This window comes from Solanum dulcamara, chromosome 7 (genome assembly GCF_947179165.1).
Source record: "Solanum dulcamara chromosome 7, daSolDulc1.2, whole genome shotgun sequence".
Lineage (NCBI taxonomy): Eukaryota > Viridiplantae > Streptophyta > Magnoliopsida > Solanales > Solanaceae > Solanum > Solanum dulcamara.
This window is the reverse complement of record NC_077243.1, coordinates 2,052,850-2,077,971: the sequence shown is the minus strand read 5'-3', so window position 1 is coordinate 2,077,971 and position 25,122 is coordinate 2,052,850. Positions and strand designations below refer to the sequence as shown.

At 31.9% G+C, this 25,122-nt stretch overlaps 2 protein-coding genes across 2 annotated transcripts; one reads left to right on the top strand and one right to left on the bottom strand.

Moving 5' to 3' along the window:
* Positions 1–30: 30 nt before the first annotated feature.
* LOC129895154 (flavonol synthase/flavanone 3-hydroxylase) lies at positions 31–3,135 on the bottom strand. Its single transcript, XM_055970816.1, has 3 exons — positions 2,145–3,135; positions 823–1,201; positions 31–389 (listed from the first exon to the last, which is right to left on the bottom strand). The coding sequence occupies exons 1-3, from the start codon at positions 2,678–2,680 to the stop codon at positions 162–164; spliced, it is 1,143 nt and encodes a 380-aa protein (XP_055826791.1). The 5' UTR covers positions 2,681–3,135; the 3' UTR covers positions 31–161.
* Positions 3,136–14,641: 11,506 nt separating this feature from the next.
* On the top strand, positions 14,642–24,644 carry LOC129893770 (ABC transporter G family member 35-like). Its single transcript, XM_055969152.1, has 22 exons — positions 14,642–15,279; positions 16,600–16,809; positions 16,938–17,022; positions 17,131–17,290; positions 17,373–17,449; positions 17,603–17,656; positions 18,052–18,142; positions 19,188–19,489; positions 19,710–20,308; positions 20,512–20,672; positions 20,838–20,947; positions 21,078–21,231; positions 21,318–21,473; positions 21,553–21,728; positions 21,858–22,190; positions 22,274–22,564; positions 22,673–22,756; positions 22,862–22,995; positions 23,078–23,305; positions 23,415–23,586; positions 23,743–23,997; positions 24,084–24,644. Exons 1-22 carry the CDS (start codon positions 14,891–14,893, stop codon positions 24,354–24,356), a joined length of 4,494 nt encoding a protein of 1,497 aa, XP_055825127.1. The 5' UTR covers positions 14,642–14,890; the 3' UTR covers positions 24,357–24,644.
* Positions 24,645–25,122: the final 478 nt, after the last annotated feature.

Sequence of the window (25,122 nt, the reverse complement as noted above, 5' to 3'; positions counted from 1 at the left end):
AAATGAAATTTAAATGAAGATAATAGCATATGATCAAGATCTTAAAGTCATCTATTTGAATAAACATATCCGAAAACCATGTACAATTTAACAACACCACAAAAAAGGAAATTGAAAGGCAGATGAAAATGACCTACACTCTATAGAAAATCTTCAATTCTTCAAAGCTTCTTATAGATATAAATGAAGAAATTATAAATAAGAATAAATGCCATGGCAATAATAATTTGTTGACCAATTGAAATGGTCTTCTCTTTTTCATGCTTAGTAGAGTCATCTTGGGTGACCTTAGGAGGAGAAATTAGTAAAGCCATGGAAACGCACTCCTCTGTTTGACCTTGGAAAACAGGCTTTCCTATCACATGTTTGTATTGTCCACCACTCCATCTCTGATATATTAAAGTTGAAAAATGAATAAGAAAAGAAAAAGAGGGTCATAAATCATAAAGACTTCAAGTGAAATATTACAAATCCAACAAGGATTATTATCATTACTTTTCCATTTTATCTAAAATGATGGTAGAACAAAGGGGTTAATTAGGGGGCCCTTAGAAAGACACTAAAATCAAAAGGTTGTGAAAGATGAATGGGATGGGCTGCGTGTAGGTTTTCTATAATTTAAACACAATGATGGCATTCATAATGGATCATTATGCGACATTTTATAATTTTTTGAAGGGATAAATTGGAGCGATAAAAAGTTGAAGTGACAACAAGTTCATCCTGTCAGTTTACTCATTTGATCCCTAAAGTTAGAAGGATACACTCAATTTCATTGAAATTTTTAGGTCAAGTATGGAAGTACATTAAGGACGTAAGTACCTGTAAGAGATCTCCAATGGTGACTATAAGTGAGTCTTTACCAGGGTGAAAAGAGACCCAACCTTTCTTAGAATAAACATGAAACTCTGAGCATCCATTGCTAACATGTAAACACAATGCATGAGGAAACTCAGATCCTCTTATCAACATTCTAATCACATCATATTTCAAGATGTTCATCATGTACTCTTCATCTCCTTTTAAACTTCCCTTATGCTTATGTAGATAACAGATGGAGGTTGCTGACAAATCCCCTTTTTCCTCTTGCATTTCATCAATATTTTCATTGATTAATTTTTTAGGCGTATTCTGCTGCAGGAATTGTAGGATTTTCCCACCTATGTCTTCCATGCCATCCAAAAGTTTTCCCATCTTTTCACTGTCATTAAAATTGAATGATTTTATTAGTACGATGGCTGAATTATCAGCTAATATGATTTAGAATATCTCACGTTAAAAGTCATCATCATTTAGCACGCATACGAATCATGAAAAGCAATAATCATATATGAAAGAGAAAAAAAATAGCTAGCACATGATTGTAATGATTTCAGTTTAGATTATAAGTTATGTTGCCGGTGACGAATGAGCCCCCAGCCCCTCCCCCCCCCCCCCCTCCCAATAAAAAATAAAAAATAAAATAAATAGAGACACTAATAGTGTTGCAAAATGAGCCAGTCAAATTAGATATAACTAGCTCGGATTATATATGAGCGGATAGAATTAGATACCACTTATGAGTGAGCTTATATACACTTTCCTAACCAGTAACCATATGACCCCTTAGTCCCTCTCAAACCAACATTTATGTTTATGTTTTATTTTTTCTCAATTCATCTTCATGAGTCATGGCAAAGGACTTGGCATAAATATAAGAATTATCATTGAGTTACCATGAAATTAAAGATTTATTTATGATTACGTGCAAAATAAAATTTCATACAAATAAACTCGATTTGTTTGAAGAACTTTTTTTGCATTGCAATGGAAAATGAGTCATTGATTAGAGTATAAATTAAATCACATCAAATTGATCAAAACCTAACATATTTGAAAAATCAGAAAAAATGTGTCTAACTAGAATTGAACATGTAGGTTTTAGGAATATTTGAACCTCCTCAACCGTTGAATCAAAACAATATGATCAATCATGACCTTACAAGTGTTGTTATTTATTAGACGTTGATTATTGGATCCTAGAATTAACTTATATTACCGCTAAATATGACATTCAAAATTTCATATTATCAATCTTACTACAAAGGGCTGATTAATTAAGAACAAGTTAAAAGTGTGGACAAAATTGATAAAAACTTAATTACCTGAAATTCGAAAATCCAAGGGGCCAAATTCCCTCCATTTCCTTGTTGAAATTTTGATTTCCTCTGCACCAAACAAACTCTTCACTCATATCTCTTTCCTCCTCTCCGTGAAGTTCCTCAAATCCATATGGCTTCTCCGATGACCTTGTCAATTTTTCCTTTCTCTCCGGCAAAATCCCGAAGATTCCGTCCCCGATGGACGAAACTGATTTGATCAGATCCCTTGAAATTCCATGGTTAACAACCTCAAAGCACCCAATCGTAGCAACCGAATCCAGAATTTTCGCGATTGAGTCATTGTGCAAGGAATCTAATGACTGAAAATCGAGTTTCGAAGGATTGTGAATTGATTTTTGCCTGGGAAAGACTCGATCGGGTAACACAAGGTCTGGCACTCTTAACGAGTTTTGCAAGAATTCAGTGAGGACTTCATCGTTCCTGACGCAGGATCTCCGTCCTGAGGCGATCGGAGATGGCGGCGGTGCACGGAAATCGACGAATGAATTGTCAGGCATTGTTTCCGGCGAAACTGCCATATGTTTTAGAATCTAAACAGACTGGTCATTTTAGTGAAAAGACTAGTAGAATTATAAGAGAGGAAAAACAGAGGAGGAAGCAGCAATGATTGGAATGTTTGGAAAGTCGCATACAATTGGAGAATCGGCATGTCCCTTCACTTTTAATATGCTCTGCTTTTTCATATGTTAGCTCTGCTTTACAGGTATGATGATTTCTCTTCTTCCTTAATACTATTGCCTTTTGCTAATTTTTCTTCTTTATTGGCTCTATTCTATATAATTGACATGGATATGGGCTGTTAATTAACTGGACTGAGTTTTTTCTTTGAGTACAAGATTTGCTTTGTAATAGCAAACAGAGGGATTTGCTAAAAGTGATTCCAATTGAATAGCTCAAAATCATCTTGCTTGTTGCTGGTGGTCACAAGTAAAGATGACTATCGACATTGTAACGACTGATAACTAAGATTTTAGCAAAATGTAGTCCCGGGGCTGTACATTGACCGGGCTGATTGGCGAGTCAAAATAGGATTAAGTTGATTTTTTTGACTTTAAAATGTAACGCCACAGTATAGTAATTTCACAAATGAAATTTGAGAGGATAGTGTGTATGCAATAGAGAGGTTGTTTATGATAGATCTTTGGATTAAGTTAAATTATTATATAGCAATTTGAAGGGGGAAAAAAAGAAGAGAAAACAACCGGAGTGAAAAAATAAAAATAAAATAATAAAGAAAGCATGACATAGCATAATAAAAAAGAAGCTACAATTACAACAAAATAACATAACCGTCAAGTGCAAAAAAAATTAAATAGTAATAGAAATGGAACAAAAAGAAACTCTTAAAGTAATACTATGACTACTAGCATGGAAGAATAAGCAAGATAACTTCTCAACTATCTAATCAACCCTCTACCCTAATTCGTGTTGTCCATATCCTTTTATTTAAGGTAATATTCTTGGTAAACTAAACTCATGTCATGTTTTATCTAATCACTTCTTCCTTTTATTTCTTTGGCTTACCTCTATACCTCCTTGAAACCATCCATAACAAACTTTAAAAAAAAAATCTAGAAAATATTTTGATAAGAATTTCCATAAATCAATTTAAGTTATATATCAGCTCAATTTTGAAATTAGCTAAATAAGTTGGAGTGAACTAATAAATGTGTAGGTCAGTGGTCATCCCAAACATAAATTGATTAGACGAATCATGTTTTTATGGGCTAGTCTTCCTGTAACATCACTCTGGATTGTGTTTTGAATTTCTCAAGTCCAATGAGGAATGGCCCAAATAAAAAGCCTAGACAACCCACACTAGAGCTTGGCCCTTAGAAAGAAGCACTTTTCGTTAAAATTACACAAACATTGAAACTTTGGACACTACTCTTTAGGCATAAAACTCGAGGACTATTCCAAAAGATAAATTTCCTACCATCAAATTAATGTAAAAATCTCTCGTTGGTTTTCTTTTTACATCGGATTTCCTAGGACCACGTTTTACACAAAAAAAAATAATTAAAAAGATCTACAAAATAGCTGCAGAAAATTACTCCGAATGTTTTGTTTAATTTGACACACTTTCTTTTTTAATATTTTTGTAAAAATGACGTATTTATATAGTTCTGTCACTATATATACATTATGAAAATTTTAAATTCTTTATTTTCTTAACTTCGTATCCATTTACACGTGTCTTCGTAAAATGAAAATGGGCAGATATTAACATTTTCAAGCAGTGGCGGACCCACATGGTGGATGAACTCCCTTCGATGAAAAATTATAATATTTATACATGGTTAAAATATTTTTTATTTATAAATAGTAGATGTCAAACTCCCTTTGGCTAGTTCGTGTGTCTACTTTTTCAGATTTTGAACCTCCTTATTAAAAATCTTGATTCCGCCACTGTTTCTAAGGACGTACGCCAAACGTCAACACACTTGACTCTCGTAGGAAAAATGAATATTTTCAATTTCATATTGTTTGCAATAAATTTTAAAGTGATAAAAAATAAATTGTATTCACGAATAAAATATGAAGAAACATAATTTTATTGATAAAATATATGAATACAAATCTGTTTGTTCCCTTAATTCTTCTCTGTGAATTTTCTCCTTGATTCGAGGGTCGTTGGTGATTTATTTCTCGAACTAGGATGATTTGAATTTGATCTCCATCGTGATTCGAGGGTCGTTAATGACGTATTTCTCGAACTAGCTAAAATGATTTGAATTTGATTTCCATCAAAGAATTTGTCGATCTCTTGAAGTATTTGATTATCAAGAATAATTTGACATATTTTAATCTCTTTATGAATATTTCATGAATTTGTGAAATTTTTTAGATGATTTTTCAAAAAAATATAATATCATTTATATAGACATGAATTAAAGTTTAAGATAAAATAACTTTCAAATGACCCTAACTAAAATCGAACTCATCTTATATAATTCTACAAAATTTTGATGTCTACGAATACTCTCCGTGTTTAAAACTGACATTACATCATACATGAAATCAACGAATTATTTGGTGTCGGCTACCTCAAATATTGAAAGTAGCCAACTTGTTTTCATATTTTATATATGTTTCACCATCCCACATGCATTGAATGATTGAATTTTGCATATGTCACTATAATTTCTCATTTTAATTATTGCTTTAGTTATTTTATTGTCTAATTTTAAAAAATAGCAAATATAAGGTATACATTAATAAGTTATTCTTATTTATTAGATATTTTTTAAAAAATTAAACAATATTTGAAAAAGAGTTTATTTCTGATATGATCATTCAATAAATAGTTATTAATTCAAAAAGTCACATTTGTTGTTAAAAAAAATGTATCTTTGTTGATACTTGAAATAATAACTATTAATTGAATAACTATTTGAGAAATAAATCCTTAAAAAGAAGGCAAAAGAACTACCTCTTCAATATTTAAGGGTATCTTTTAAAAAAATTACAATTTTACGACAGAAATCATTAATGAGAAGGATTTAGAAAAGTTCGAACCAAATTAAGTGTTGATTTGGAATGAATAAAATACTTAACCGTAACTCATATTTAAAAATTATAACTAGTTCATTAGTGGATTTTTTTTTAATGTAACTCATTAAATATAAATGCTCATCGTATCTTCACAAAAATATTGAGAATTATAGGACAAAATTAATGATGTGATTCACTTTTTCAAGCATATCTCTCCGGAGTCAAAACTAAAGGATAAGAAAACACATGTGACGTGTTGGGTTCCGGGTATAAAAGAGTGGGTGGCATAATGGGCCTAAAGTAGACACCAAACAAGATCCCAATGGCCCACAACTCTCTCTTGGAGTCGTGCAACAATTATTGTTGTAGGTAAACAAAAGTCAAAATATCTCAACCAACTTGATGGCGCAATCCTCCAAGAATTTCTCCCAACTTTGAAAACATTGATTGAATGCTAGTGGATTTACTCCGTTTCAACGTTTCAAGCATTTTTTTTCTAAAAATAATAATTTAAATTTTATTATTGATAAAATAATTTATAGCCAACAAAGTTTTTCAAATTTGCTTTAGATCATAAATTTCAAATATTATTTCTCTTCAATTCTGTGCCCTATTAAAAACATTTAAATAAATCAAAACAACGAAAGTACTCTTTTAAATGATACTCTTTTATCTTTTAAATCCCTCTGAACAGTGTTCAAGTACAAGTACAACAAAATACAATGCTCTACGAATCATAGGTTTCTTCATTGGGGCCACTTCTACTAGTTAGTGTGTGTTCGATATATAATAAGTGGATTATTTTTTTTAATGTTTAATAATATGTAATCAAAAATTATTATCCTAAAATATTTATATATAATCTAAAGATAGGATGAGTGTAACGGGATGTGGATGGTGGCTATAGCGGTGAGGGTGAAAATGCAGTGTGTTGAAGAATGAAATGGCACGATCAATATGAACGGAATACATCCTTAGTCACGGACGTTCTAGCAGAAACAAAGACAAGTTGTGACTTTGTGAGGAAAAATGAGAAGGAACTGAGACCATAAACCCAATAAAAACCATAGGACGACTATATAGGTAAAAGTCGCTTTAGCTGTTGAAAAATTTAACGAAGTCATAGCTTTCAACATTTTCATTAAATCCTGTAAATTATAGTTCATGAAAAATTAAAAGTAGGGTAATGCTTACTCTAGAATGACGAATAGCTAACCTAATTTAGAACAATCATTAGTGACAATCGACATTTTTTCACGAAAAGACTACCCTTAAGTAAATTTATACATATATGTTCAATCTCTTTAAATTTTTCATGAATATATTTCGACTCTCGTTGGTGAATATCCCAGCTCCACTATCGAATAAGGGGAAGATTACTGAGAGATGTCTAGGGTTGGAATATTATAATGATGGCTTTTGAGACAAAGAGAGGCAGGTATCTAACAACATATTTTTGCAATAATTCAACCACGAAATCCAAAGTAGTCTAAACATTGGTTGGTCCTCAATGAGATGTTTCAGTGTCAAAGTGCACAGTGTATAAATTTAAGAAATAAGAAAAGAAAAAAAAACTTACCTAACTATGACAAAGACTTGGAAAATTTAGTTGAAAGGGTCTTCACATTCATGCCATTTCACACTTATTTTTATGTAATATGATATGCTTTGGTAGGTGAGCAATATTTTTCTAATCAAATCATATATACGTATGTGGTTATCGTACCTTATCGAACTTCTTACACCTTACTCGACAATGTAGAATTGTCGAGCATATATTTGCCCCTTCTTTAATTGTTTTCCTTACTATTAGAGGGAATATATTATCGTATCTTGTTAAAATATTATTTAAACAAATCAATTGACGATTTAAAATTTTGTAAATTATTATAAATGTTAGACAACAGTCTAATGTTATTCTCTATAAGGTTGAAAAATATATGATCAAATATTAAAACCAGTCTAACATTGTTTGAAACAATAATTTACAAAGAACTATATCTGAATAATTTTAAAATAGGAACAAAATCTAAATAGAAATCTAAAAATATATATTTGTGCAGATTGGTTGATTTGACCTCTACGAACGAATGAGGCCCAATCCAAGTTACTTTTATGTTTAAATTAAATTGGGGCGGTTACAACTTCATCACATTAGATTCAACTGAATTTAGTAATTTCAATATAGAGTATAATTTTTTGTATAAAAATTAACTAAAATTGTAAGAAAGAATAAGTTTGAACACATAATTTTAAATTTTTTATAGTTTAAATACTAAAATCTTAAGGCTGAAATTTGAATTTAAAATCTGACTCGTATTCATGATTTATACGAATGAGTCATAATCTGAGACTCGATTGTGCTATTATAATAGAATTATTAATACTCTATCTATAAATTCCGATCAATGCCTTGTAAAAAAAGAAACAAAAAACAGAAAATGTTTCTTTTCTATTAATTGGTATGCTGTATTTCTTTTTCTTTCGTTTTTTTGTTATTTATACTCCTAATTTATATTTTGAAAGTTGGTGAATTTAGAGATATATCTACATCTACACTAAAAAAATATTCTTAAGAATTATTGTGATTTTTCAGCTGAAGTGTATTTTTTTTTCCACATAGAGACAACGAAACGACAATAAAGATTTATTCATTTTAAAAACGTGTTCAAAGAAAAAGGTGAAGCTATGTAATTTGTCTTTTATAAAGTAATCTATTAAATATTTATTGTGACCTAGTCATAAAATTTTGAAACAGAAGATTTTTTTTTTTAAAAAAATGATCTTAAATAATTTATGATGTTACTAATGAAATTAACAAAAGAAAATGATAAATTTAAATTAGATAATAAATATTAAAATATATTAGAATTTATTTAAAATAATGTATTATTCGACGAATATCCTGCCCATGAAAAGCTTATGGAAAAGTATAAGAAGGATTAAATGTTGGAAAACACAAATCATACCTAACTCATGCCAGCTACTCACTATATGGTTAATTGTATCTTTCCCTATTTGACTATTTCTCATACTGAGGGTGAACAAATTGGTATCTTGCAATAATTAATTAAACAAAAATGAATTTTCATTTTTCTCATGATAGTCAAAATTAAAGTTCCTCCACTTTTGTGGTTTCAAACAACATATATTCTAAATATTGAAAAACTTTGGATCCACAATTATGATAGGATCATACATTTTATTGAAGAAATTGATGTTATTCCTTATTTTCAAAGGAAAAGAAATAAAATAAGGTTGAAAGGTCGGCAATTCCAATTGGTCACAAAGTACAACTTAAATAGAGTTGTACGTATTAAAATAAATTACATTAATAAATGAGATAATTACTGACCTAAATTGTTGGATCATCAAGTCTACATATTCTCACTCAACTCGTTAAATTTTACCTATAATAGCTAAAATTATACATAAAAGATAAATTTTCCTTTATGCATTAATTTAAGGGAAAATTATGCGGATAAGAAAATATGTACTAGCTAATTAATTAATATAGTTATAATTTGAATTAATTATGACTCGCGGCAAACATGTGGATGTAATTACAGTTTGAGTTTTGTATAATTTGCGTGATTATACAGTTGAGTTTTGTATAATTCGCGCAAATTATATAAACATTGTGCGCGAATCGAATTGTATAGCAAAATATATAAACACTACAAATTGTATAGAGAATTAACAAACGTTGTGTATGAATTGTATAGTGAAATGTATAAATGTTATAAAAAACTGTAAATTATATAATGAATTATACAAACGTATACAAACACTTTGTGAATTATATAAATACTGTTATAACTATGACTATAAATTATAATTAGCGAAGTATAGCTACGAATTATAATTAAAATATTTTTGAGTTATTATACGATGAAAATTCCCCTTAATTTAAGTGTGTCAGCATGTGCACATAGAGAGCTTGACACATCACCCCATTCACGTATCCAAAGTTTAAAAAACCAAAGTTATTTCTTTTTAAAAGTTCCGGAAACATCAATTATAATTTTATGAACATTGTTTGTAACGAGACCCCTCTTCCTTCTTTTTATAATTTTAGCATATTTTTTTATTATCTCCAATAACAAATTGATTAATTTGATCCCTCTAATTTGAAGAATTTTTTGCCTCTCTCTTCAAACCGCTTCAGAAAATTTAAGAAGAAAATGAAGATGAAAAGGGCAAAAGAAGAATAGTAAAATTGCTTTACACCTTGTTTAGATGGTTGTTACCTGTTGTATTGTATTGTTAGTTTAAATACAATATTTATTTTGATTGTTATTTAAATTCTATTGTATTATTTAAATTCATCGTCAGGTAATGGCGAAAAGAAAAGTAACGTCCGATTTGGTGTGTTCGCAACGTTACCTTAATATTTTCTTTTCATTTTGTCTTGATTTATTATTTAATAATTATATTTTATTTTTTATCCTACCTTTTCATAGTAACACTATCATATACCCTATTTTTCTTGTAAGTTTTATCATTCGAATCATGGATGTGTGACATTATGTAACGACGAAGAACGGTACAATCTATCCAAACACCATATTCATTTAAACAATACAGTACGATACAATACAATACGATACATTATGAAACAATGCGTAACAGCCATCCAAACAAAGTGTAAATGAGGTGTACAAATTTTCTTTTTGGGAAAAGAACACTTGTACTCCAAAAGAGGGAAAATATTTATCATTAAATTCCCCATTACCTTCATACCCCATTTTTATTTTAAAATGACATAAATTGAATTTAAAATTCATGCACTGACGTTAGGCTGACATCAGCGCCCACCTATATGATATCGATAGGGTATCAATATACCGACGGAATAGCACAGAGAATTAAGTTCACTCCTATATAATACCGATATAGTATCAATATATCGACGGAGTATCATAAAGAATATATTTTTCTACTAATTTGAATTAATCCTATGTGATACTTCATCGGTATATTAAGATCATATCTGTATCATATAGGATTGAGCTTAATTCTCTGTGATACTCCTAATACCTTATCGGTATCATATAGGATTAAGCTCAATTTTTAAGAAATAAAAATAAAATAATTAAGAGATAGTCTATGAAAATTTGGTGCCCAAAGTGTTGTGGGATCTTATTAGATCTTTCTGTATTAATTAGTTAGGCTTTTATCTTCTAGAATGTACTATCTTGTAGTAAATTAGTAACTCATTTATAAATCATTGAAATGTTTTTTTTTTCTTCCTTATTTGGTTCCCTTATTTTTTATTTCAAAAATTGAGGGTAGGGGAAAATGAAATGGGTCGGGCGAAGGAATTACAAGGGGGAAAGTACTAAATCCTCAATGGCAAAATAAAAATTAAGATAGTCAATCAATTAAAAGGGCAGCCCGGTGCACTAAGGCTCCCGCTATGCGCAGGGTCCGGGGAAGGGTCTGACCACAAGGGTCTATTGTACGCAAACTTACCTTTAAATTATTAAAATTCTATTAAATTATTCATTGAGATATTAAAATACACGGAACATTTTGAAGCAATTATTTTCTCCGCCTTTTTAACTTTTTATAATCTCCCTATTATATATGGAAAATTTAAGTTAATGTGAAAGATAGGTGTTTCCAAAAGGTAATCACCAATAAATTAATGTGACAGTTAAGACCAAAGTAGGTAGTTTTGAATGCATCTTTTAATTTTATTTCATTATTTAGTTATAAGTTGTATATTAGAATTTTGACGCTTATATATTCTATGTTTTATAATGTTTTATATAGTATTTTGTCATGATTTTTTTATTATTGTTATTTCTTTCTCCAAACTGCATTTATTTTAAGTCGAGAATTTATCGAAAACATCTTCTCTATCTCAGCTCCAAGATTAAGGATAAGGAATGAGTTTAATTTATCCTTTTCAGACCTCACTTTGTGAGATTATACTAAGTATGTTGTTGTGTTTTGTTCATTCAACTTTTTATCTACCCAAACTTTGTATTATAATTCCCTCAGATCAAATAACAATTGAAGATACAACAAGAACTTTCTATAGATATTATTTTATCAAACGTTAAATTGGCAGTTTGCATGTCATCATATGGTGGTTGTGGAAGGAGAATGCACTCACCCAGTCGCCAAACTAATGCAACGTGAATGTATGGTTTATATATATAGTATTTAATTCAATTGATTAATTACTAGTCAGGAGACTTATGCCTTCTTTTTTTATTAGACTCGAATCTGCAGCAATTATAACTTGTGTCATCGATTGCCAGGAATTCTCACAGAACGAATAAGCTTTCTTTAGCCAAATCTAATTATCGTTAATAGATGCAAAGTGTTTTTTCATGTTTAGAATAATACTAGCTGTAATATTAATGAGGAATTATATATATATTTGTATAGACACTCTTGAATCATGTTCATCGCCCTAGGCTTACCATTATAAAGTGATGTCGACTTACGTGTATCTTGTTGACTAAATGATTAGGTATATCACGTCACGTATCATCCAGTCGGTTCAAGCCAATATATATAAATCACTTCATATCAGCAGTATCTAGCCCAATTACTTTCCATCTGATCGCTTCCTAAAATTTTGAATCCTGCTTTAAGCTTGATGGATTGAATTTTCATAAAAAGAATTACTGGTCCAATTGATAATCCGACTAGTTATAAATGATATTTAGAAGTTTCCTGGTTTTAGGTTAGCATGCTTTAGCCAAAATACCATTTGACGTGGGTAATTAATATATGTTTAAGCAACTTGCTCTGTCAAATCATTCTATCATTTAAATAATTTAATTTGATGATTAATTACCGAATAACATCAATCTTTTCTTTCTTGAAGCAGTCAATATTGCATTACTGGAAATTAGATTAGGATTGCTGACTTGGTGCATGGGTTCCCCAAATTACTTAACCATGTGGTACGGTTCCTCTAATCTCCATATATTTAGTCAAGTATTTTCCACCCCACCCGTTCATCCATATGCATTAAAAATAGTTTTAAGCTTTACTGATATGTCATTATTAAGCAATTACAAGTAAATTTCCTGATAAATATTAATGATGATTTGATAAATTCTGGAAGAAAATATTAGTGTGTTCCCGTGGTTAAACCTTCGTAAAGAACAAGTCATCCTTTTCTTTCTAAACTAAACAAGTTAGTAATTCACAATATGTTATTTAATGTTTTTTTTCTTTCTATATTTTATTCAACTGAATTTAATATTTGAATTGGAAAACCGCATGCATACTGTATCTTGTCCTTTTTTAATTATTTAAATTTATCAATTTTTACAAGGACCTCAAATTAATAATAATAATAATAATAATATATAAATAGTTCACAATTAAAAATTTAATAGCTTACTTCTACAACATTTGAATAAAATTACTGAATCATATGAACTCGTATTTAACAGCTTACTTTATACAACATTTGAACAAAGTTACTGAGTTCACATGAACCCGTATTTAATAGCTTATTTTATACAATATTTGAACAAAGCTACTGAATTCACATAATCCGTATTTAATAGCTTACTTTATACACCAATTGAATTGAGTTACTGAGTTCACGTGAACCCGTATTTAATTGCTTACTTAATACAACATTTGAATAGAGTTATTATGTTCACATGAACCCGTATTTAATAACTTACTTTATACAACATTTGAATAAAGTTACTGAGTTCATATGAACTTGTATTTAATAACTTAATTACTTTATACAATATTTGAATAAAGTTATTGAGTTCACATAAATTTGTATTTAATAACTTACCTTATACAATATTTGAACAAAATTATTGAGTTCACATGAACCCGTAACCAAATCTTTAGATCCATCCCAATATTTTGTATACTTGGAAAAATAAAAACAGTACAAGCATGCAAATAATTACAAACATGCGTCATGCATGCACGTAAAAAAACAAGAATTGGACTAGCCAATATAATGTTAATTTAGTAGAATCGTGACATGGAATTACTATTACGTAATTACCAGGAAGAAGGTTTAGAATTATATATGTTGACCATCACCAACCCAAAGCCCAGTCTAGTGAAGCATCGTTTTGCAAGTGGACGAAGCCTTCATGTTTGAATTCAATATATAGGGCAATTTAGCTCTTTAAAATTAATAGTTGTACTGTATTCTAATAATAATAATAATAATAATTATAATTATAAGACCACCAAGTTGACATCCATTAAATATATTCTATAAAATATGAATCATGAAAGAAAGCGTCATATTTTTAGATATTACCTAATTAAGGGTTGGCGGATTGTCATTTTAAACGTAACATATTTTTAGTTTAAATGTTTTTTTTCTCTTTGTAATTATCAATAGTTTACGATTATAGTTATGACAAACTAGATATTTGTGAATAATTAAACTAATGTGAAAAAGACGTGTCATCTCTCTTTCCCAAATTTTAATTATAAAGTGAGTTATATGGATTGAGATTTGAATTTGGAAAAAATAACATGACTTTAGAAAAAATTAAAATTTTTGCCATTATGACATGACTTAAAATTTGGCGAACCCCATATTTAATTTCTTTAATTTTTTGGTATCTTATAGCTCAAATAGTATTTTTTTTTCTTTATTGGAATTTTTGATGGTAATATAACGTGAATTAAAATTTGACATAAAATAGCTCACCAACATATATTAAATATTAAAAATTGGGCGAATTTTATGATTTAAATTTTATCACAAGTAATTTTAACCTGTTTATTTTAACTTGTTCAAATTCAAACAAACTCACCCATTTAATCCTCCCGTATAATCTACGTATATTTTCAAGACTAGCCAGAGGAAAGACATAATTAGTAAAATAAGAAATGGAGAAACAAAATATGAAAATAAAAATAAAATAAAATACAATAATAATAAAGTATCTATCACCCAACTTTTGTCACCTATCCTCCTATTTTTGAAATATAAATATCCACAAACTTTTCTTAGATAACGGACTCATACGCCCATTCTCCAAACTCCCTCTTCACAACCAGAAGAGCGTGAGATTCTTTCTGTTACAAAAAACTAGTTGCAAATAATCAAACACAAATTTCCATTAATTAAAACAGAAAATCCGAGCTCGGAATTCATTTCCGTATGAAAAACATCGTTTCTCTGCTCTGTTTTTGTGCATTCTAATTGTTAATTTCTCCTTTAAATTACTGGTAAAATCGGCATACAGGAGGAAGAGATTTTAGGGAAAATGGAAGTAAATGGGGGACCGAGGAGGCTTGGGAGTAGTAGGAGTAGTTTGAGCAGAACGATGAGTAGGAGCAGAAGCAGAGCAAGTTGGATTGTAGAAGATGTGTTCAATCCAATGCCGAGCAGAAGAAGTACTCGTGGAGAAGAAGATGAAGAAGCACTCACGTGGGCAGCGTTAGAGAAATTGCCGACTTACGATCGATTGAGAAAGACGGTGCTTAAATCGTTCGCCGAGAGTGAGAATCAAGGGAATAAAAAAGTTGTTCATAAGGAGGTTGATGTTCGGAATCTGGGTATGAATGAACGTCAAGAGTTTATTGATCGATTTTTCAGAGTTGCTGAAGAAGATAATGAAAAGTTCCTCAGAAAGTTCAGAAATCGAATTGACAAGTAAGTTTATTCTCTATTACTGAACTTGAAATTTTACTTGCAGAGAGAGACAGAAATTCTTATAATGAATTCATACTTTTGGAAATCAAACATATGATCTAATAGTTAGTATAATTTTTGATAACGTTTCTCACTATACTAAAGGGTCCTCTGCTTCGTGGACTAAATTATTCCAGAATTATAATTTTTGAATTAGAATTTGTGGACTGATTCATTCCAATCCCAAGATGAGATAAAATTATATCAAGTTTATGGAACAAATAAAAGCTGCACGACAACGTCGACCGTTTTCTTGGAGATTCAAAAATTTATAAATATACAGCATAATTTTTGTACGATTAAACCCCTTCATTGCGTGTAACTATGTTGGTGTAGGGATCATCGTTGTAATTGTAGAGCTGTAGCAAGAGAGTGACATTGTTATGTTTATTTTATTTTGGGTAAAAAAGAAGTTTTAGTATTGCTTATGTGGGTGGGATGAGTTGGTGTAAACATCTTTGTCATTGAAGTGTCTTAGGTGTAATTATTATAAGAATGGGTCAAATATCCAACGACCAATCCATGTACACAATTATTCTTCAATATCTTATCGTGAACACCATTTCAAATCATATACATGTGCTCTTTGCATCATGCACAAATTTACAATATGCAACTTGCTCCTACCAAACACTTCTTTTTATTTTTATTTTTCTAACTCATGTAAAGCCAAAATGCTTACTGTAATTTATGACTTAACAAATCCAAAACAGTGTGGTTGAACCGCTCTATCCACTAACAAAAATGCATTTTTTAATTTTTTTGCATATCTAATTATTAGATTATAAGATGTTGTAATTTGCTTATTAGAGACGTACATAATTGTTGCATGTTAAATTACAGTAGTTCGATTTTATCTCTAGAATTTAATAGCTTAGCTGATTAACTATAATCTGAAGTTTCACCTTATTATAAAAAAGAGTTTAGCGAAAGCAAAGGAAAAGTTAAGTAGAAACGGTCGACGTTGTCGTGCAGCTTTCATTTTAGGAATCAAATAAGACATGTAAGAATTAAACCATTTAAAAAAAAATAAAGTTAATCACATAAATCCATTGCAAAAGTCAAAACTATTTAATGCCCAAAACGTTCTCTCCACCCTACGTATATTATGTGACAAACAATCGAAACCAAAAAACTTCGTTCACTACTTTATGAACTAATTTAGAACAGGTCCACGTATATTACAACATAAAATTAACTTACATCCATCGATAAAGTATCATCTATTTTATTATATTTTAATTAATCTCAGATAATTTATTTTATATTGTGTGGTTGCAGAGTTGGGATTACCCTTCCTACAGTAGAAGTTCGTTACGAACATTTAACAATAGAGGCTGATTGCTATATCGGCGACAGAGCTCTTCCCTCGCTGCCAAATGCTGCTAGAAACATTGCCGAGTCAGCTTTGAGTTGTGTTGGAATTAATTTAGCAGAGAAAACTAAACTTACTATCCTTAAAGATGCTTCTGGAATAATCAAGCCCTCTAGGTAATTATAATTAATTACTACTATTATTTCGTTACTCTTCTTACATAATAATGAAAATTCCAGTTCATTCCAAATAAAAATAATAAAATTTGATTTGCATATCCAATGCTTACATTTTGTATACACAGGATGACCCTTCTATTAGGTCCACCATCTTCTGGGAAAACGACCCTTCTGTTGGCTTTGGCTGGAAAATTAGACCCTAGCTTAAAGGTCGGTTTACACTTATCATATTAATTCACATGTTACAACAACTACGATAACGTACCCAAAGTGTAACATTACACGAGCATTGTTAATAATATGAAAATCATGGAACAGGTTAGAGGAGAAATCACATACAATGGGCACGGGCTAAAGGAATTTGTACCCCAAAAAACATCGGCATACATTAGTCAAAATGATGTTCATGTTGCTGAAATGACTGTTAAAGAAACTCTTGATTTCTCTGCTAGATGTCAAGGAGTTGGCTCTCGTTATGGTACTTTAATTTTCACTCCTCAATTAAACCTCGCTAATCGCTTAATTCTTTTATAATTACTTATAATATACTGAATACGTAGAACTTCTAACGGAGCTTGCAAGGAGAGAAAGGGATGCTGGAATCTTCCCGGAGGCTGAAATCGATCTTTTCATGAAGGTAATTAACCTCTTATTATCCACTTAGTAACTATGATACATTTTTCATGTTTTAATAAACTGCATTTTATTATTTACTTTTTGTTACATATATAGATATCATAATGACAACAATATACTAACATTGTGATGTTCCTTTTAATGTTTAATTTAGGCAACTGCTGTGGAGGGACTTGAAAACAGCCTTATCACTGATTACACACTCAGGGTAAGTGAGACTGAGACCCTACCACTTCTTAATTTCCTTGTGTTTCATTATGCAATTTAAAAAAGTACACTTGTAATTGACTTTTGAAAATATTAGGTATTGATGTGAACTAACCACTTTCCTGTTTCTTCTCATCCCCCACCTTTTTCTTTAAATTTTACTATCATTTTCTGTTTTAATTTGGGTCAAATTTCTCCACTCACCAACTCTTTTGTTCAGATTTTAAGTCTACATAAAACAGATCCCTTTGACCTCTTTGATTTATTGATTTTAGAACTTATTATTTGTGTAGTATATAGAAATTTTGTTAGGTAAACAAACACAATATTTAGTTGCTGAACTTAATAGAGAATTGCAGTTGGATTTCTTGGTGAACTAAAAGGAAAAATGTGCAGATTTTGGGACTTGATGTGTGTCGGGACACAATTGTTGGGGATGAAATGATACGTGGCATTTCTGGTGGCCAGAAGAAGCGTGTCACTACAGGTGAAATTCTAAACTCCATTAGCAGGTTAAATCATCTGCAATAACAAATAAACAAACACGTAATAAATATTTATAACATGGTAAATTATGAATGCAGACAGTTATATATTTTGTTTAAATACATGTCCTTTCATGATTTTTAAATTTTAAATATTTTGCAATAACAAACTAAAATAAATAATGAACTTTCTAATGAAAAAGAATTCTCATTTTTCTAAAGGAGTAATTTAACCAAATAGTGCTTCTGTTGACTTAATAATTTCAAAGGAGTAAAGCTACCAACCACACCTCTAACATAACTCTGCGCTACTTCATAGTTTTAACGCACTTTAATTTCTTGTTGGGCGACCACCAAAATGGCTACAATGCACCTAACTTCATTTGACTATATATCTTCTAAAATAACTAGTGTATTACTCCAACAATTTCATTCTAACACTCAATTTAGCTTAAAAGAATTGTTCCTTTAAAATTCAACACTAATTTCAACTATACCTTAGTGCTAAAGAAGTATTCTTTTTATAATACTGCTCATTTTTTTAAAAGATTCTAATAAGCAGGGATATATTAGTTAATTATATTTTATATCTATTATTTTTTAATGGACGTGAGAAAACGCTAAAACTACAATTGAAACGAAAGGAAGAAATAATTAAGACTCTGTCTCTCCTTAAAACCTAAGTTATTGCCCTACGCGTCGCCTCAAAGTGATATATGCTAATACAACGTGTTTAATAAGAAAAATAATTTAAAAGAATCGTAGCATTCTATAACCAAAGAAAAGAATCTAAGGCTACTTGGTACGGTCGAATGTTTTTCTTTTAGTATGTAAAAAAAAGCATTTTTCTTTTTAAATATTTCTTCACAGATCTTTTTAAAAAAATGCTAGACATCAAATCACAATAGAAATAATATCATTTTTAATATCAATAACAAGATTTATATATACGGAAACTTGATTTTCCCAAAAAAAACAAAAAAGTGGTCGTCTGAAGAAAACCACTAGTCTATTAGTTATGGGCTAATAATATTGGGCTTGATGCAGGGGAGATGATTGTTGGGCCAACAAAAACACTATTTATGGACGAGATATCTACTGGACTGGACAGTTCCACCACATTTCAGATAGTGAAATGTTTACAGCAGATTGTACATCTTACAGAGGCCACCATCTTGATGTCTCTCCTCCAGCCTGCTCCAGAGACATTTGACCTGTTCGACGATATTATTCTCTTATCTGAAGGCCAGATTGTTTATCAGGGCCCACGTGAACATGTACTCGAATTCTTTGAAACCTGCGGTTTTAAATGTCCAGAAAGAAAGGGTACTGCTGACTTCTTGCAAGAGGTAATCATCAAATGGACCTTTAAAACTAATGTCCAAAAAATGATTTTGGCTGTGTCTCAAAAAGTTATGTTTTTCTGGATTATGCCACATGGGTTTGAGCAACATGGCTCATAATAACATGAATTGTTAACCTGAAAAATAAAACATAACAACCTGTACATAAGTTGAATTACATTTGGTATGTGCAACATAATCTAAACATGTAATTTGTGTTGAGTAGGTTACATCAAGAAAGGACCAAGAGCAGTACTGGGTAAATAGAAACAAGCCATACCAGTACATTTCGGTAACTGAATTTGCAAAGAGATTCAAGCGCTTCCATGTTGGCTTACGTATAGAAAATGAGCTCTCAGTTCCTTATGACAAAACAAGAAGTCACCCAGCTGCTTTAATATTCAACAAGTACACTGTTCCTACACTAGAGCTTCTAAAGACAAACTTTGACAAAGAATGGCTTTTGATCAAGAGAAACTCTTTTGTTTACATTTTCAAGACCGTTCAAATAGTTATCGTTGCACTCATTGGATCAACCGTGTTCTTGAGGACCAAAATGCACCAAGATACTGAAGATGACGGTGCTATCTACGTTGGTGCCCTCCTATTTGGAATGGTCATCAATATGTTCAATGGTTTCTCTGAGCTCTCACTCATCATACAAAGGCTTCCTGTTTTCTACAAGCATAGGGACCTTCTTTTCCATCCACCTTGGGCTTTCACATTACCAACTGTGCTCCTAAAGGTTCCAATTTCTGTGCTTGAGACTATTGTATGGATGGTCATGACATATTATACTATTGGTTTTGCCCCCGAAGCTAGCAGGTAACTCGAAAATCATTTCATAGTACATTTCTACCTGTATAATTGAATCTCAGAAAAAAAGAAGTCAGAATACAACTGATCTTAAAGGACTAGCCAAAGCAAATGATACTGCAAAGTTGAATGCTTTGGTAGATTGAAAAGAGATATTTTCCTACCTTGGCTGAGTATTGAATTTAATTTTACTACTATTCTCCCTTGCTCAGGTTCTTCAAGCAATCACTGTTGGTTTTTCTGATCCAACAAATGGCTGCTGGATTGTTTAGGCTCACTGCAGGAGTTTGTAGGACTATGATTATTGCAAATACTGGTGGAGCACTCACGCTCCTTCTTGTGTTCCTATTGGGTGGTTTCATCCTGCCTAGAGGTTAGTTCAACAACATTTACATGTAGAAGATAATACCATTTGTTTTTTATTTGATACCAATTAAAAAAACTACAGCCAGAATATAGCAATAGAAATGCTTGATTCTTTTCGAGGGACTGTTCACAAGTTTCAATCACTGACTAAGTGCTGGCTTAATTGTAACAGGTTCAATTCCAGACTGGTGGCGATGGGGCTTTTGGGTTTCACCTCTTTCCTACGGGTTCAACGCCTTCACTGTGAATGAAATGTTTTCTCCAAGGTGGATGAACAGACCTGTAAGTTCGCTTCTACCTTCTGCTTGGCCTTTGCCTCTCTTGACCATATTATCAAGTGAAACATGACACTACTCCAGAAAGAAACAATGTGATTTATCGAAGTTCATAACCATATATAATCCATTCACAGGCCTCAGATGGAATTACTAGATTGGGTGTGAAAGTGATGAATAACTTTGACGTTTTTCCTGAAAAAAGATGGTTTTGGATTGGTGCTGCTGCTCTTCTGGGGTTCACAATTCTCTTCAATGTTCTTTTCACCTTTGTTCTTATGTATCTCAGCCGTAAGTACTCACTCCTCAAAATGTATAATGGGATTTACTATTCTGTGCATTATCTAAACTTATTAGATCTTTTGTCACCCGATCAGCTCTAAACAAGCCACAAGCTATACTATCCAAAGAGCAGGCCAGGGATATGGAAGCTGATCAAGAAGAAAGCAGGGACCCACCTAGACTTAGAGTCAATAGGTCGAAGAGAGATGATCTCCCTCGATCCTTATCTGCAGCAGATGGAAACAAAACAAGTATGATCTTTAGCCCATCAATTACAGAATATGTTTAGGAAACACAAGCAATGCTTACAATAAAATTATTCTTTTGCAGGAGAAATGGAAATCCGACGAATGAGCAGTCGTACCAGCTCTACTGGCCTCCATAGAAATGAAGATGCAAATCTTGAGGCTGCAAATGGTGTCGCAGCAAAGAAAGGAATGATTCTGCCATTTACCCCTCTGGCAATGTCCTTCGAGGATGTGAGCTACTTTGTTGACATGCCACCTGTAAGATTTTTATACTTCCACTCATTTTCTCCTAATTGGTGTGATAATTTATTACCATTGTAGCTCCTCAATCTCCTTATCAGGGAGTATTCTATGATTGAACTAGAACCTACTTAATGGTTTTTTCAGGAAATGAGGGACCAAGGAGTAACAGAGGACAGACTTCAATTGCTTCGCGAAGTGACTGGTGCATTTAGGCCGGGCGTATTGACAGCACTGATGGGAGTCAGTGGCGCAGGAAAGACTACACTCATGGATGTTCTAGCTGGACGTAAGACTGGAGGCTACATTGAAGGTGATGTAAGAATATCCGGTTTTCCAAAGAATCAAGAAACATTTGCCAGAGTTTCAGGATATTGTGAACAAACTGATATACACTCACCTCAAGTAACTATCTATGAGTCTTTGTTATTTTCGGCTTTCCTCCGGCTCCCTAAAGAAGTCAGAAATGAAGATAAGATGGTATGGGGTAACACCTCTTTATGTTAATAATATAAAAATTTTATAGGAAAAATACTGAGTTTTTCTTTGAAAACCTTTTCCAGGTTTTTGTGAATGAAGTAATGGATCTGGTTGAGCTAGACAATCTCAAGGATGCAATTGTAGGGCTACCAGGAGTTACTGGTTTGTCAACAGAACAAAGAAAAAGATTGACCATTGCAGTAGAGCTTGTTGCAAATCCTTCAATTATATTCATGGATGAACCGACTTCTGGTCTTGATGCAAGAGCAGCCGCTATTGTTATGAGAACTGTGAGAAACACAGTAGACACAGGGAGAACTGTCGTCTGCACAATACATCAACCAAGTATCGATATATTTGAAGCATTTGATGAGGTAAAATATGAGATCTTCTTAACTTCCACACCATCCAGTCTTAAAATAAAATGTCTCTTAGCTCTGTAAGCCCCCTTTCTCTAATATGTGTTTTCTTCTGCACATCAGCTGCTTCTTATGAAAAGAGGAGGGCAAGTAATCTATGCAGGCCCATTAGGTCGACATTCTCAGAAAATTATTGAGTATTTCGAGGTACTTATTGATTGCTGGACTATACATTCAAATTACTAAAGAACCACCTCATTTTTTGCTTATGAGTGTCAAAGAAAAGTGTACTAATTCAACTATCTAATGCAGGCAATTCCAGGAGTTCAAAAAATTAAAGAGAAATATAATCCAGCTACCTGGATGCTAGAGGCGAGTTCAATTTCCACAGAAACTCGACTAGGAATGGATTTTGCTGAATACTACAGATCATCAGCTTTGCATCAGTAAGTCAAAATGAGTAAACTACAAAATGTCTTTGGCACATTCGAAGTAAAACACTCTAATGATGTATGTCGCTTCATGCAGACGAAATAAGGCTCTTGTAAAAGAGTTGAACACACCTCCTCCTGGAGCCAAAGACCTCAACTTTACCACACAATATTCCCAGCCCACGTGGGGCCAGTTCAAGTCCTGCTTATGGAAACAATGGTGGACTTACTGGAGAAGTCCAGATTATAACCTTGTCAGATTCTTCTTTAGTCTGGCTGCAGCACTGATGATAGGGACAATTTTCTGGAACGTTGGCAGTAAAAGGTCTATCTCTAACTTAAAATTAACCCATCGATTTCACAGGATTTTTTAAACCAGACAATCTAAAAGATCGATTACTAACTCCACAAGTCTGTATGTTTCTGTGTTACAGACAAAGTAGCAGTGATCTAATGACAGTCATCGGGGCAATGTATGCAGCTGTACTGTTTGTTGGAATCAATAATTGTTCGACTGTACAGCCAATTGTAGCCGTTGAAAGAACTGTCTTTTATAGAGAAAGGGCTGCTGGGATGTATTCAGCATTACCATATGCTATGGCACAGGTAAGCATCGTCCAACTGAATTGTAACAACATATAGATTTATCTAGTCTAAAATCTATAGGCGTTGTCATATGCTCATGTTAAGCATGCATATCTTAATATTTAGGACATTTTCTTACTCAGTCTCAGTAATTGATGTAATACATTTGGCTTGCAGGTAATTGCAGAAATACCATACATACTCGTCCAAACAACATACTATACTCTTATAGTGTATGCTATGGTTGGCTTTGAGTGGACGGCGGCTAAATTCTTGTGGTTCTTTTTTGTAACCTTCTTCTCCTTCCTATACTGGACATACTATGGAATGATGACTGTTTCCATCACACCAAACCACCAAGTAGCAGCGATCTTTGCTGCAGCATTCTATGCTCTCTTCAATCTTTTCTCCGGTTTCTTCATTCCCAGACCGGTAAGTCAAATGTTCTTTACAGGCATTCAAACATATAAATAATCTTGCACATAACGATGATACTAATATTTCTCATTAAATCTCAGAGAATTCCCAAGTGGTGGGTATGGTATTACTGGATCTGTCCAGTTGCATGGACTGTTTATGGTTGCATTGTATCACAGTATGGTGATGTAGAGGATACTATCAAAGTCCCAGGAGTGTCTCCAGACCCTATGATTAAGAACTACATTAAAGATCATTTCGGATACAATCCTGACTTCATGGCACCAGTTGCTGTGGTTTTGATTGGTTTTGCGGTCTTTTTCGCCTTTATGTACTCTTACGCTATTAAGACATTGAACTTCCAAACTAGATAGGTAAATATGGATAGTTGTACATATTGCCTGCCTCAAGAGTATAATATGGGAAGAGATATAAAAAGGGTTATACACCTCTACATTAGGATCTTTAGTATGTGTTTGTATTTAGGAGTTTTGCAGATTACTATTTCTATAGCACTGAGGAATATTCATTCTTATAAAAAACTCAAAGTGTAGTTCTCCTCAGAATAGCACAAAAATGTAAGCAATAACTCTGCTTCCACAGGGAAAAATGTAATTGTAAATTATTGATGCTTATATGCAATTAAGATTATTTTTTCTGTACCTCATAGAGTGTGTAATGCATAATGTTCACAGGAAGCATCAGCATCCACAAAGTGGTATTTTGAAGTTATAATTGCTAATCCACACCCAAACAGAAATGCACAATTCTTTCTTTTTCCTTATTGTTGAGGTGTCCTAATTGCCAGCCGAGCATTTTGAGAGTTGATTTATCGGATGATCACTTAGAAAATTGAAAACAAGAAGAAAAGATATATTAATACCTGCTTCAAGCATTCTCCTTACAATAAGAGAAAATTATAATTCAGACAAATTGGACTGTTAATTTTTGTGCAGATTCAATTTTTATATCGTGAAAGTTACAACTCAACCACTTAAACTGTGTTGTCCTTGACAATTCTTAGGCACTTATAGTAAATATTTTTTTATATAATTATAAATTTATATTAATTCGTACCTATATCACAAAGCATCTTACAATGATGTGAAGTATTAGGTCTAAACTCCAAAGATAAAGACA